Source organism: Phlebotomus argentipes, unplaced genomic scaffold (assembly GCF_947086385.1).
Source record: "Phlebotomus argentipes unplaced genomic scaffold, Phlebotomus argentipes genome assembly contig_5, whole genome shotgun sequence".
Lineage (NCBI taxonomy): Eukaryota > Metazoa > Arthropoda > Insecta > Diptera > Psychodidae > Phlebotomus > Phlebotomus argentipes.
Window position 1 is genome coordinate 5,630,687 of NW_026776165.1, and position 13,459 is coordinate 5,644,145.

Below are 13,459 nucleotides of genomic sequence, written 5' to 3' on the forward strand. Positions count from 1 at the left end.
GAGAATTCTTTTAAGCGCAAAATGCTGATTCCTTCACCATTCGCCATACAGTTTCCAGTGGAGGTGTCTTAATTGCCGAAAAAACTTCTCGTGGAGATTTTATAAATACACTCAAGTGTATAAAATTGATTCTTTTGAGAATGCCAAGTCAGTTTTGCGTGAACTCTGACGATGGACGGAAGGCAAAATACAGCCAAGAAAATGTCTAGGTTTTCTGTGATATTGTGGGCAAGTCTTTTAGTCATCAACTCTGTCGCTGTTGAATGTGCAAAAGTGCAGAAGAAACCTAATATTATCTTGATAGTGGCTGATGATCTTGTGAGTGATTTTGCTTATTTATTCGTGGGTTCTATATGAATTTTTGAATTGTGTCGTTTTTCAAGGGTTCTCATGATGTGAGTTTGAGAGGAAGTAATCAGATTCTGACGCCCAACATCGACGCTTTGGGCTATCAAGGCGTCATCTTCAACAGACATTACACCGCTCCAATGTGCACACCAACGAGATCATCTCTCTTGACTGGAAAGTACTCAATTCACACTGGAATGCAAAGTAACGTTCTGCGCTCTGGTGAACCTCGTGGCTTACCATTAGAGGAGAAACTCCTTCCGCAGTACTTGAAAGAAGCTGGCTATAAAACTCATATGGCTGGAAAATGGCACTTGGGAATGGCTAAGAAAGCTTTCACACCAACTCACAGAGGTTTTGACAGTTTTATTGGATTTCTAGGACCTTATATTGACTACTTAGACTACACTAACTACACACCTGGCCGACAATTCTCAAGAGGATTTGACTTCAGGTACAATGAAAGTGTTTATCGCGATAGAGTTGGTGAATATGCAACGGACGTTTTGGCAGATGAAGCTTCGAAGATCATTTACAATCATGATCCTTCCCAAGGACCGCTTTTTCTCTATTATGCCCAAATAGCTCCTCACGCGGGAAATCCAGATGATCCTCATCAAACTCTTCCTGAACATCTGCTTAAGACCGGACATATTAGTGATGAGACAAGGAAATTGTATGCTTCCATGGTAATTGCCTTGGATAACGCAATTGGTCGAGTTATAACAGCTCTGAAGGAGAAAGAAATGCTGGAGAACAGCATAATCGTGTTCTTTTCAGACAATGGAGGCCCCACGGAAGGATTGCATGAATTACACGCCTCAAATTATCCTCTCAGAGGTGTAAGTCACTATTTTCCAGGTGTTTAAGCAAGTCAATTAACGTAGATTTTCCATTGCAGCAAAAGGACAGTCCTTGGGAAGGAAGTGTGCGAGGAATGGCACTGGCTTGGAGTCCTCTTCTGCAGCAACGACACTATGTATCAAATCATGTAGTTCATGTCACTGATTGGTTGCCAACATTCACTCAGGCTGCAGGATCGATAGCCTATAAATTCAGGAAACTCGATGGGAATAACATCTGGACAACCTTGTCCAACAACAATCCTCCTCTTCGACGGGAAATTGTCCACAATATCGATCCTCTGACTGGATACATTTCCTACTATCGTGACGGATGGAAGTTCATAAACGGGACGACGTCTAGCGGAATATATGACAGTTGGCTGGGCGATATGTCCTTCGAGGACGATCCTGAAGCCTTTCGCTATCCTCAGATTGTGATGGAAAGTGATGTTTGGCGAGCTCTCAATCCATTTGCCAGGAAACGATTACAAGCCAGAGATTTGGAGGGTTTAAGGAAGCAAACCAGGATTGTTTGCCAGAAGAAAATCCCACCAGCGAAGGATTGCAATCCTCTTAAAGCTCCCTGTCTCTTCTACATCCACGATGATCCTTGCGAAGTCAGTAATTTGGCCCACTTTCGACCGACCAGAATGCACGTGATGAAGGAGAGAATCCGATTATTCCAGAAGACTTCCTTGCCGCCAAGCAATATGCCTTCGGATCCAAATGCAGATCCTGCTCTCAATGACGGCCTCTGGACGTGGTGGTTGGAAGAGGAATAGACTTCACTTTGCTTTCTTCCTCATAAAGCCTTTATCTTCTCAACAATAAAGATAATGCGACATTCAACAATATTCTTACAATTTGTTTCGTGAATTTTATGGTGTTAAGTGACATTTTTTTATACAATTACTATGAAGAGCCTACAAAACAGTATAAAATGCTCAGTTTTGCACGAGCTGCGAAAGTCAATGAAAGAAAGAAATTTTTTTCTTAATTGTGTAAAGCTCTGCGTGTGTATTCGAAATAATTATTTGGAGATTTTATACACAAGTTGGGTTCTTAAAGAACCTAATACCGAAAGATAACAATGATAAAGAAAATGTCTGGTAAGTTATATCTCTATATAATTATTTAATTGTTTGTTTAATATGGAAAGTGATCCCAGTGAAATCAGCAATTTAGTGAAATTGAGAAGAAGAAGAAATTCAGGAAATTCCGAAGAGACATCAAGATTCCCAAAAGAACTCAATTCGTGCGGAAAGAAACCCTGAAGCTATCCTGTTGCCGACGTCTTTGGAGACAGTGGATGATGGAATTTGAGGAATATTATTAAAGCATTAGCACATTATTGGCACAAAGATTAGATCGAAAGCGTTCACAGTCGTTTTATCTTAAGTTGAATGTAATCACCGAAATCCACAATTAAACGCTAATAAAAGTTTCATTGTCACGGTGCTTTTTGCTTATTTTCTCTGTATAAAATTGCATGTTGGTCGAAGATTCAAACAGTCGGAATGGAGCACCGAAGCAAAGTGTTTAAATTTGCTGTTATATTCTTATTACTGGTCCCACTTCTTATTGGGATTGTCATTTGGGCAAGTCTCTCCAATTATGTCGGAGAAAATGTGCAGAAGAAGCCTAATATTATCCTGATAATGGCTGATGATCTTGTGAGTTTTCCAGCTTCTGTAGTTCAGTGCATTGTGTCTTAAGGAATTGTGTGTCTTTAAGGGTTCACACGATGTGAGTTTGAGAGGAAGCAATCAAATTCTGACGCCCAACATCGACGCTTTGGGCTATCAAGGCGTCATCTTCAACAGACATTACACCGCTCCAATGTGCACACCAACGAGATCATCTCTCTTGACTGGAAAGTACTCAATTCACACTGGAATGCAGCATTATATAATTGCTGCAGACCAACCTTGGTGTCTTCCTTTGGAGGAAAAGCTTCTTCCGCAGTACTTGAAAGAAGCTGGCTACAAAACTCACATTGCTGGCAAATGGCACTTGGGAATGGCTAAGAAAGCTTTCACACCAACTCACAGAGGTTTTGACAGTCATGTTGGGTCTCTAGGACCCTACATTGATTACTTTAACTTCACTCACTGGATGTCCATTAAACCATATACTCCTGGTTTTGACTTCAGGTACAATGAGAGTGTTTATCGCGATAGAGTTGGTGAATATGCAACGGACGTTTTGGCAGATGAAGCTTCGAAGATCATTTACAATCATGATCCTTCGGGAGATCCCCTCTTTCTCTACTTTTCGCAATTGGCACCGCATGCGGCGAATGATGTAGATCCTGTGCAAGCAATTCCGGAAGATTTAGAGAAAGTTGGTCATATTAAGGATCCCAAGAGAAGAACTTACGCCGCAATGGTGAAAGCTCTCGACAGATCAGTGGGAACGGTTGTCAAAGCTCTGAAGGAGAAAGGAATGCTGGAGAACAGCATCATCGTGTTCTTTTCGGACAATGGAGGTCCTACAAAAGGATTTGTCTCTGTGGAAGCTTCAAATTATCCACTGAAAGGGGTATGAGAAGGTCACACTTTGTGGTGGACCAAAAAATTAATGGTTTGCTTTGGTTTTAGCAAAAGAATAGTCCTTGGGAAGGTGCTTTACGAGGAATGGCTCTGGTTTGGAGTCCCCTTCTGCAGCAGAGACACCGAGTATCCGAACATTTGACTCACATCACGGATTGGCTGCCAACATTTGCTCAGATTGCTGGTTCAACTTCGATCAAATCCGCTGAACTTGATGGCTTCGATATTTGGGAGACTCTTTCCTTCAACAAACCTCCAGTTCGCCGTGAAATGGTCCACTGTATCGATCCAATCATTGGTTACAGTTCAGTTTACCTCAATGGTTGGAAGTACATAAACGGCACGACATTCAATGGAAGATTTGACGATTGGCTAGGCGAAATGCCCTTCGAGGAAGATCCTGAATCCCTTCGCTATCCTCATCTTGTGATGGAAAGTGAGGTTTGGCGAGCCTTGAATCCCTTCGCGAGAAGACACATGAAATCTTGGGATCTGGAAAGAATTAGAAAGAAGACAAAAATAGTCTGCGAAGGACAGAATCCTATCTCCACGCCGTGTGAACCACTGAAAAGTCCTTGCTTGTTCCACGTTGCTTCTGATCCTTGTGAAGTGAGTAATTTAGCCCACGTGAGATCATCAGAGGTGGAGACTATTGAGAACAAGTTGAGATTGTTGCTGGAGAATTCAGTGCCACCAGGCAATTTGCCAAACGATCCACGTGCCGATCCTGCGCTCAATCAGGGTCTCTGGACGTGGTGGTTAGATTCAAATCAAGTCACTGAACCAGCAATCTTCTGATAACATTCAAGTTTATGAGTAACAATTAAGAGATATCTCAATAAAACAATTATGCCTAAACTCTAAACAGACGCATTACAGTCTTAATATGAGTGCAAATGTGTGTATAAAAGAAGGATCGCCGTGGAAAATAGTGAGAAAACGGTGGAAACATTCAGTAGAAGCAAGAATGGTGAAGTTCCTGGTGATATGTGGAGTGTTTTCGTGGATGCTGAGCTTTTGCCAAGTCTGTATTTATGGTGAAAATGTGCCAAAGAAGCCTAATATTGTTGTGATTTTAGCTGATGATGTTGTAAGTTTCTTTTAAATTAGTTCTTTATAAATAGCTGTTGAGTGTAAATGATTTTTAGGGATCACACGATATAAGTTTGAGAGGAAACAATCAGATCCTCACGCCTAATATCGATGCTTTAGGCTATCAAGGAGTCATCATGAACAGACATTACACCGTGAATTTGTGCTCTCCCTCGAGAGCAGCCTTGCTATCTGGAAAGTACTCAATTCGCACAGGGATGCAATATCTTGTCGTTCTCCCCGATGAGGCATGGGGTTTGCCACTAACTGAGAAACTCCTGCCGCAATACCTTAAGGAAGTCGGCTATCAGACTTACATGGTTGGGAAATGGCACTTGGGATCTTGCCTAAAAGCCTACATACCAACTCATCGAGGTTTCGACACTCATGTTGGACTCTTGGGAGGTGCAATTGATTACTACAACTACAGCTTTGCCACGGGTGGAATGCCCTACACTCCAGGATTCGACTTCAGATACAACGAAGAAGTCTATCGCGATAGAGTTGGAGAATATGCAACGGATGTTCTCGGAGATGAAGCTGCCAAGATCATTAGCAATCACAATAAGTCCGAAGGACCGCTTTTCCTTTATCTAGCTCAGGTTGCCACGCATGCCGCCAATGATTATGATCCTATGCAATTCGTTCCTGAGGATCTGGAGAAAGTGGGACACATCAAAGATCAGCAGAGAAGAGTTTATGCCGCTATGATTGAAGCTCTGGATCGATCAGTTGGAACAGTTGTTAAAGCTCTGAAGGCAAAGGACTTGCTAGACAATACTATAATCCTGTACTTTTCGGACAACGGAGGTCCTACAAACGGATTGTTCTCCCTTAAAGCCTCCAATTATCCACTAAGAGGGGTGAGATTCAAGTAACTTATCTTCTGTCTCTGACTCAGAATATATCATATCCAATTTCAGCAAAAACAGAGTCCTTGGGAAGGAGCACATCGAGGAGTGGCTCTAGTTTGGAGTCCTCTTCTGCAGCAGAGACATCGCGTATCCGAACATTTGACTCACATCACGGATTGGCTGCCAACATTTGCTCAGATTGCTGGTTCAACTTCGATCAAATCCGCTGAACTTGATGGCTTCGATATTTGGGAGACTCTTTCCTTCAACAAACCTCCAATTCGCCGTGAAATGGTCCACATCATTGATCCTATTAGCGGCTACACTTCTTATTACCGCGATGGTTGGAAGTACATAAACGGCACGACATATGATGGCCAACATGACGGTTGGCTAGGCGAAATGCCCTTTGATGAACATCCTGAAGCCTATCGCTATCCTCAGGTTGTGATGGAAAGTGAGGTTTGGGGAGCCTTGAATCCTTACGCACAGAGATCTTTGGATGCCGTGGACATCATGGGAATCAGGAGAAACACCAAGATCACTTGCAAACATCAAATACCATCAGCTACACCCTGTTATCCTCTGCGTGCTCCTTGTCTGTTTAATGTGGAAAGTGATCCTTGTGAGTTTAACAATTTGGCGGACTTGAGGAAAGGACAAATGCAAGAATTCGAGCAGAGACTCGAATATTTGCAGAAGATCTCAGTACCGCCGGGAAAGAAGCCCAGCGACCCCCGAGGCTATCCGGACGTCAACGATGGCCTGTGGACGTGGTGGCTGGAGGGATTGGAGGAAAGTCATTAGACATTGTTGGTGATAAAAATGACTCAGTATCAAATATTGCAGGCTTTAAAGAGATTCTTTTTATCTGAAATTGAGTGTAATTGCAGAAAAAACCACAATAAAAGACTAATAAAACATTCATTGTCACGGTGCTTTCTGTATATTTCCTATGTATAAAACTGCTTGCTGGTCACGCAGTCACGCAGTCAGAATGGAACAGTCAAGGAAGATGTTTAAATTAACTAATGTTCTTGGAGTTTTTCTGTGGTTGCTTCTGCTCAGTGTACTGGGAATTGTGTTGGGGAAGAATGCGCAGAATAAGCCTAATATTATCTTAATGATGGCTGATGATCTTGTGAGTTTTCCAGCTTCTGTAGTTCAGTGCATTGTGTCTCAAGGAATTGTGTGTCTTTAAGGGTTCACACGATGTGAGTTTGAGAGGAAGCAATCAGATTCTGACGCCCAACATCGACGCTTTGGGCTATCAAGGCGTCATCTTCAACAGACATTACACAGCAGCACTTTGCTCACCCTCAAGATCAGCACTGATGACAGGAAAGTACTCAATTCACACTGGAATGCAGTATTATGTAATTGCTGCAGACGAAGCCCGAAGCGTGCCTTTGAGTGAAAAGCTTCTTCCGCAGTACTTGAAAGAAGCTGGCTATAAAACTCATATGGCTGGCAAATGGCACTTGGGAATGGCTAAGAAAGCTTTCACACCAACTCACAGAGGTTTTGACAGTCATGTTGGATACTTAGTGTCTCAAGTTGATTACTTCGACTTCACCTTCTGGTTGAGCTTTACGGGATACGAAAGAGGATTTGACTTCAGATACAATGAAAGTGTTTATCGCGATAGAGTTGGTGAATATTTACCAGATGTTTTGGCAGATGAAGCTTCAAAGATCATTTACAATCATGATCCTTCCCAAGGACCGCTTTTCCTCTATTATGCCCAAATAGCTCCTCACGCGGGAAATGATGATGATCCTTTGCAAGCAATTCCGGAAGATTTAATGAAAGTTGGCCATATTAAGGATCCCAAGAGAAGAACTTACGCCGCAATGGTGAAAGCTCTCGATAGATCAGTGGGAACGGTTGTCAAAGCTCTGAAGGAGAAAGGAATGCTGGAGAACAGCATCATCGTGTTCTTTTCGGACAATGGAGGCCCTACGGAAGGATTTCTTTCTCTCCAAGCCTCAAACTATCCTTTAAGAGGGGTGAGTTTATCTGCTTTCTCTTCTTTGTGCCTTTCGTTTGAAGCTTTTATTGCATGAGTGGTTTTTTCAGCAAAAGGACGGTCCTTGGGAAGGAAGTCTCCGAGGAATGGCTTTAGCATGGAGTCCTCTTCTGCGGCAGAGACACCGAGTATCTGACCATTTAACTCACATTACGGATTGGTTGCCCACATTTGCCCAGATTGCTGGTGTAAAGTTTTATAGGAATTCAAGCCTAGATGGTGACAATATTTGGGACACTTTGTCATACAACAAACCTCCAAATCGTCGAGAAATGGTGCATAATATTGACCCAATTACCGGTTACAGTTCAATTTACTTCAATGGATGGAAGTATATAAACGGGACGACAAATAATGGTGAATTTGACAGTTGGCTAGGCGATATGCCCTTCGAGGACGATCCTGAAGCCTTTCGCTATCCTCAGATTGTGATGGAAAGTGATGTTTGGCGCGCTCTCAATCCATTTGCCAGGAAACGATTACAAGCCAGAGATTTGGAGGGTTTAAGGAAGCAAACTAGGATTGTTTGCCAGAAGAAAATCTCACAAGCAAAGGACTGCAATCCTCTTAAAGCTCCTTGTCTCTTCTACATCCAGAATGATCCTTGTGAGGTCAATAATTTGGCTGATCTTCAGCGTTCCCGAGTGAAAGTAATGGAGGAGCGACTTCGGTACTTCCAGAAGACTTCTGTGCCCGCAATCAATCTTCCTCACGATCCGGCTGCGAATCCCGCCCTCAATGGTGGCCTCATGACGTGGTGGCTGGAGAAAGAGTGCTCCAAATAAAAGCAGTACAAAAAACCCCATTGAACTTGACAGAGAGTCTTATCATTTTGGGAAGTTCCAGAGCCTGAAGCGACGTGAAACCAGCTTCGCGCCTTATTAAGGTGAAAATTATGCAACACACGTGCTTCATTACGCTGTGGGTAATTGTCTTTGATCACCTGTTGTGGTATTTTCTGCACAATTCAATCAACATCGCTCACATAACCAATGGTTAATTTACGAGGTAGAGACACTTTCATCTTCTCCCGGAAGATTTGCCGTGCAAAATTGGGTGGGGATTGACTTTCGGAGGAATTTCTCCCGCAATGAAAGTGTGGCAAAGAATGCAAAGTAAATTCTAATGAATTCCAAGTAAATAAACATCGATTCTGCTTCACAACCAAGGCGTGAGAATTCATGTGGTCATGATCTTGAGTTTGAGTGTCAGAACGAGGTTGAGATAAATTTGTTGAGTGCATTTTTTGGAGTTGATTTCTCATCAATGCGGGTTAATGTATCTCTCTGTCAATGACTCTGGTCGCGATAACAGACAAAAAGCGGCACATTTGCCTCACACTTGTTGTTTTTTATTTTTCTTATATCAAATATTTGGCTATCTCGCAGAAGAATCGATTTCGCAAGATCAAGAACGACTGAGTGTGACGAGCGCGATCAGTTTGCACGTTGCCGCGAAACAGGTAAGTTGCTAATAAAACTACTGCGAATTTACAAGGTGTCGCGCTGTGGACAAAGAGTGAGACAATCGCGCGATGGAAGTGAAGTTATTTTGTGGAATTGTGACTCTTCTGCTGCTGTTTGATGGCGGACTGTCGAAAGGTGGTCCAAAGAGTCCACCGAATATCATTGTGATCATGGCTGATGACTTGGGATCGAATGACATGAGTTTCCGGGGCTCCAATCAGATTCCGACGCCCAATATCGACGCCCTGGGCTATCAAGGAGTCATCCTCAATCGACACTACGTGCCAGCGCTGTGCTCACCTTCCAGGGCGGCGCTGCTCACCGGCAAGTATCCCATTCACACGGGCCTGCAGCACTCCGTGATTGTGTCCGATGAGCCCTGGAGTCTGTCCACGAGAGAGAAGCTCCTGCCGCAGTACCTGAAGGAGTGCGCCGCCTACAGGACTCACATGGTCGGCAAGTGGCATTTGGGTATGTTTCCCCGTTCTCATAGTCATGCAAAGGGAGGAATATTCGGTCAAAGTGGTGTACCTTTGATGAACACATCAAATTTGATTTCTATCACAAAGAATTGTTGGAAATGATAATTCTATAAATTAATCTGTTCCACTTCAATTAAGATACAAATGTTTATATAATCTCTTCTTTATGTCTCACAAGAAACACTTTGCAGGACACTGACAGAGTTAAGGTGAAAATAAGCACTCTTATCTTTAATTCACTTGTATTGTAGTTGAATTCGGATATACAGTAGCGAAAATTAGCTTAAGACACCTATAAAATTTTCTGTCAATTTTTTTGGTGTTAAAATTTTGATATTTCTTTCAATTTTCGAGACATTTACCTTAAGACAAAAAATTATAGGGATTTTATGATCTTTCAAGTGGCGTTGAGATCATGGCGATATCTCAATTTGGGGCCAAGATATTGCAATAGATAATACAAAATCAAGAATTAACAATTAAGACTTGTTTAAAGACTCAAGCTCATATCGAATATTCGATAAACTTTCTTGATTTCTTGTCTATCGTTGCTAGAGAAAACACGTGTATCTTTCTATCTGACAAATGTGTTCCAGCTGTCAGAAGGTCAAGAAAGGAAAAAATTTTGGAAATATAGGATAAATTGCACAAGTGTTATTTTACCACTTTGTCGGAAGAGTTCAAGTAAAGAAAAAAATGTATTTTTCTAACATCAATTTGAGAAACAAAGCACCGAACATTTGGTATTTGTGTTAATTTGATGAAAATATTGTATGAAATGTGTGTACATTTCGTGTGGCAAATATTTGCCTCTTGAAGCACATTTGCACACTTATCAAGCATCTTTTAAATTTGTTCCTAAGGCTTTGCCCGGAAGCGCTTCACGCCTCTGCAGCGCGGCTTTGACTCCCACTTTGGCGTCTGGGGTCCAGGCCTCAGCTACTTCTCCCACCGCTTCGTCTTGCCATGGGCGCCGTGGTATGATGGCCACGACATGCGGCGCAATGAGAACGTCACGTATGAGTCCGCTGGCCAGTACTTGACCGACGTGATCACGGACGAGGCCGTTGAGGTGATTCGGCGACACGATGACAAGCAGCCGCTCTTCCTCGCCGTCACGCACGTGGCGCCGCACGCGGCCGAGGAGACGGATCCGCTGCAGGCGCCGGAAGAGGAGATCCGCCAGTTTGGCTACATTGAGGATCCCAAGCGCCGGATCTACGCCGCAATGGTTGCGTCGCTGGACAAGAGCGTGGGCAGAATCGTGATGGCGCTGCAGGAGACGGAACTGCTGAGGAACTCCCTGGTGCTCTTCTACTCCGACAACGGGGCTCCCAGTCAGGGTCTCTACGCCACCACAGGATCGAACTATCCCTTGAGAGGCGTGAGTATCTCAGACTAAAGACACTTCTCAACGTCTTCAAAGTTCAAAGGCTTTTTCCATCGCTTTTCATACTCCTTCAATAGTTTTTCACAATCTAACCTAAGCTGTGCCTTCAAAAAATGCTTTAAAAAATTCAGACCAAATTGTGAGGTTATGAATTCGGCTTATAAAATCTCTCTTGGACGAATTTAGATCTTTGCAAACCTGGAAATGAGTAAATATAGTGAATAACTAGACAGAAAGACATTCTTTTAGACTGAAATGATAATTTTGAGGTTATAATAGACTTTTAAACTTGTTCTCAATCAATATCAAGATTTTTCTGTCAAAAATGCTCAAAATTGCCGGGAAAAAGAGAAATTTGTGCAGTTTTAGCACAAATTTAATGATTTTGAGGGTTTTCTAATCAATCACATAACCCAAAAGAGCAAAAATGAAAATGATTCTTTAAGCAAAATAATAAAGAAATGCTTCAATTTGTTGAAATAGAAGCTTTTGCAATGCAAAATTTGGAATATTTTATCACTTCCAATTTTAAACAATTCCACAAAAGCTGTACACCACTTTCGACCATAATATCTGCCCCTTGAAGACGCTGCTCAGCGAGCATCTTAACATGTGTAACAAGTAATATTTTGGCCTTAAAATTGACACATTCCTTCAAGACATGACAAAGGTTTCAACCAGTATTTTTATTCCCAATGAAAACATAATTAAACAGTGTACAATCGTTGGCTGCATTACCTGTTATTGTGTTGAATCGCTAAGACACACTTATCATGATGATGAATCAACAAAACAATTATGATAATTGGTCAAATGGTGAAGCTCGAGTGTCGCACTTTGCCAAGTTAGTCTGGAAATTATAAATTACTTCATATCAAAGCAAGAAATCTCTGTCTTATTTGTGTTCTGCTAATACAAAACAAATCTATTTCGACACAGCGTGACTGTGAATTCGCGCACTGATTTCCTGGCAAGGAGAAGGGTTGACGACTGATCATGATATGAGTGAATGTTACCTAATAAGTGGGTCACACAGTCATTCCATCAGAATATTGACTCGCACAGAATCATTGCGAGAAAGAATTACTGGGCGTTTCCTTTGTTCCATTCCTGAGACTTTTTTTTCTCTCACTAGAATAGGAATAAATTGTGCAGCAAAGTTCATGAATTTCTTCAGCTATAAAATCATTTTCTCGCAGAAAGTTCTGATATGTCATTAAACATCGCATTAATGACATGTTTATGAAATGGAGAGAAACTATTAAACCATTAACAGCAATTAGCAATTAAGAAAAAACAAGTGTTTATGTGATATTTAACAGGAAATCTTGACAAATTAATTATGCGATTTAAAACCAGTTTCAATCTATTAATAATTTGCGTCTGTTTTCTGTTTTTATTTTGTGAAGAAGAACCTAAAATCTTCATTCCAAAACATGTATTATTGCTGATACGGGGAAAATATGCAGATAATTCAGATGAATACGATATTGGGTGATGAATCCGACGATATGTTGAAAATCTTCAATCTTTTGAGAGCAATTTGAAGTTTGAGATTTGAAATCGCTTCGAAACTAAACTAATTTTTCAATGTCAATCAATATAAATCACTTAAAGTGCCTGTTTTTCCACAGCAAAAGGCGAGTCCTTGGGAAGGCGGCATTCGGCAGCCGGCTGTGATCTGGAGTCCTTTGATTGAGAAGCGCCACCGCGTGTCCGATGAGCTGATCTACTCAACTGACTGGCTGCCGACCCTCGTGGGCCTGTGTCGTGGCGACGTGAACAGCAATCTGGACGGCTTCGATCTCTGGAGGACGATTTCGCGGGACAAAGCCTCGCCCAGGCGAGAGATTCTGCACAACATCGATCCATTGGGCGGCTACAGTTCCTACTATCGCGACGGATGGAAGTACGTAAATGGATCGATGGCGCCGCAGTTTGATGGGTGGCTGGGAAGGGTGGCCGGTGTGGACAAGGCTCCGGCCGCCACTGCTTACGCGGAGATGGTCATGAAGAGTCCAACGTGGCGAGCTCTGGCGCCGCTGGCGGCGAAGAGACTCAAGGTGGCCGACATCAAGCGTCTGCGCGATCGCACGCAGATCAGGTGCTCCAGATGGTTCAGATCGAATCCCTGTGATCCACAGAATGCGCCTTGCTTGTTCCACGTGGACACAGATCCGTGCGAGGAGAACAACTTGGCCAGACGGTTTGGGTGGAAGCTGAAGCAGATGGAGGAGCGCGTGAAGGAGTTCCAGCAGAGTGCTGTACCGCCCAGAAACCGCCCCAGCGATCCCATGTCCAATCCTGTGCACTGGAATGACGTCTGGACTTCCTGGCTGGACGAGATGTCAGTGTAAAAGCCAATTGGCAGTGGTGAATAAACAAAATGAAAGAAATACTT

General features: G+C 42.6%; 5 protein-coding genes across 5 annotated transcripts; all 5 read left to right on the top strand.

Moving 5' to 3' along the window:
- The first annotated feature begins 171 nt into the window (after positions 1–171).
- Positions 172–1,975, top strand: LOC132255870 (arylsulfatase B-like). Its single transcript, XM_059752040.1, has 3 exons — positions 172–318; positions 384–1,190; positions 1,250–1,975. Exons 1-3 carry the CDS (start codon positions 172–174, stop codon positions 1,973–1,975), a joined length of 1,680 nt encoding a protein of 559 aa, XP_059608023.1.
- A 735-nt stretch (positions 1,976–2,710) lies between these two features.
- Positions 2,711–4,543, top strand: LOC132255871 (arylsulfatase B-like). The gene is made up of 3 exons (XM_059752041.1): positions 2,711–2,866; positions 2,928–3,734; positions 3,794–4,543. The coding sequence occupies exons 1-3, from the start codon at positions 2,711–2,713 to the stop codon at positions 4,541–4,543; spliced, it is 1,713 nt and encodes a 570-aa protein (XP_059608024.1).
- Positions 4,544–4,712: 169 nt separating this feature from the next.
- On the top strand, positions 4,713–6,498 carry LOC132255872 (arylsulfatase B-like). The gene is made up of 3 exons (XM_059752042.1): positions 4,713–4,835; positions 4,894–5,700; positions 5,761–6,498. The coding sequence occupies exons 1-3, from the start codon at positions 4,713–4,715 to the stop codon at positions 6,496–6,498; spliced, it is 1,668 nt and encodes a 555-aa protein (XP_059608025.1).
- Positions 6,499–6,685: 187 nt separating this feature from the next.
- On the top strand, positions 6,686–8,529 carry LOC132266036 (arylsulfatase B-like). Its single transcript, XM_059766865.1, has 3 exons — positions 6,686–6,832; positions 6,894–7,700; positions 7,771–8,529. The coding sequence occupies exons 1-3, from the start codon at positions 6,689–6,691 to the stop codon at positions 8,503–8,505; spliced, it is 1,686 nt and encodes a 561-aa protein (XP_059622848.1). The 5' UTR covers positions 6,686–6,688; the 3' UTR covers positions 8,506–8,529.
- A 706-nt stretch (positions 8,530–9,235) lies between these two features.
- On the top strand, positions 9,236–13,443 carry LOC132256434 (arylsulfatase B-like). The gene is made up of 3 exons (XM_059752850.1): positions 9,236–9,657; positions 10,532–11,052; positions 12,693–13,443. Exons 1-3 carry the CDS (start codon positions 9,255–9,257, stop codon positions 13,413–13,415), a joined length of 1,647 nt encoding a protein of 548 aa, XP_059608833.1. The 5' UTR covers positions 9,236–9,254; the 3' UTR covers positions 13,416–13,443.
- The last annotated feature ends 16 nt before the right edge of the window (positions 13,444–13,459 follow it).

Bases quoted from the DNA above. Each gene is read 5' to 3' on its own strand.
- LOC132255870 (XM_059752040.1), top strand. From the start codon at position 172: ATGGACGGAAGGCAAAATACAGCCAAGAAAATGTCTAGGTTTTCTGTG. The intron at 319-383 runs GTGAGTGATTTT...TCGTTTTTCAAG, and splicing joins TGATAGTGGCTGATGATCTT to GGTTCTCATGATGTGAGTTT. The intron at 1,191-1,249 runs GTAAGTCACTAT...TTTCCATTGCAG, and splicing joins CAAATTATCCTCTCAGAGGT to CAAAAGGACAGTCCTTGGGA.
- LOC132255871 (XM_059752041.1), top strand. From the start codon at position 2,711: ATGGAGCACCGAAGCAAAGTGTTTAAATTTGCTGTTATATTCTTATTA. The intron at 2,867-2,927 runs GTGAGTTTTCCA...TGTGTCTTTAAG, and splicing joins TGATAATGGCTGATGATCTT to GGTTCACACGATGTGAGTTT. The intron at 3,735-3,793 runs GTATGAGAAGGT...CTTTGGTTTTAG, and splicing joins CAAATTATCCACTGAAAGGG to CAAAAGAATAGTCCTTGGGA.
- LOC132255872 (XM_059752042.1), top strand. From the start codon at position 4,713: ATGGTGAAGTTCCTGGTGATATGTGGAGTGTTTTCGTGGATGCTGAGC. The intron at 4,836-4,893 runs GTAAGTTTCTTT...AATGATTTTTAG, and splicing joins TGATTTTAGCTGATGATGTT to GGATCACACGATATAAGTTT. The intron at 5,701-5,760 runs GTGAGATTCAAG...ATCCAATTTCAG, and splicing joins CCAATTATCCACTAAGAGGG to CAAAAACAGAGTCCTTGGGA.
- LOC132266036 (XM_059766865.1), top strand. From the start codon at position 6,689: ATGGAACAGTCAAGGAAGATGTTTAAATTAACTAATGTTCTTGGAGTT. The intron at 6,833-6,893 runs GTGAGTTTTCCA...TGTGTCTTTAAG, and splicing joins TAATGATGGCTGATGATCTT to GGTTCACACGATGTGAGTTT. The intron at 7,701-7,770 runs GTGAGTTTATCT...TGGTTTTTTCAG, and splicing joins CAAACTATCCTTTAAGAGGG to CAAAAGGACGGTCCTTGGGA.
- LOC132256434 (XM_059752850.1), top strand. From the start codon at position 9,255: ATGGAAGTGAAGTTATTTTGTGGAATTGTGACTCTTCTGCTGCTGTTT. The intron at 9,658-10,531 runs GTATGTTTCCCC...TTTGTTCCTAAG, and splicing joins GGTCGGCAAGTGGCATTTGG to GCTTTGCCCGGAAGCGCTTC. The intron at 11,053-12,692 runs GTGAGTATCTCA...GTTTTTCCACAG, and splicing joins CGAACTATCCCTTGAGAGGC to CAAAAGGCGAGTCCTTGGGA.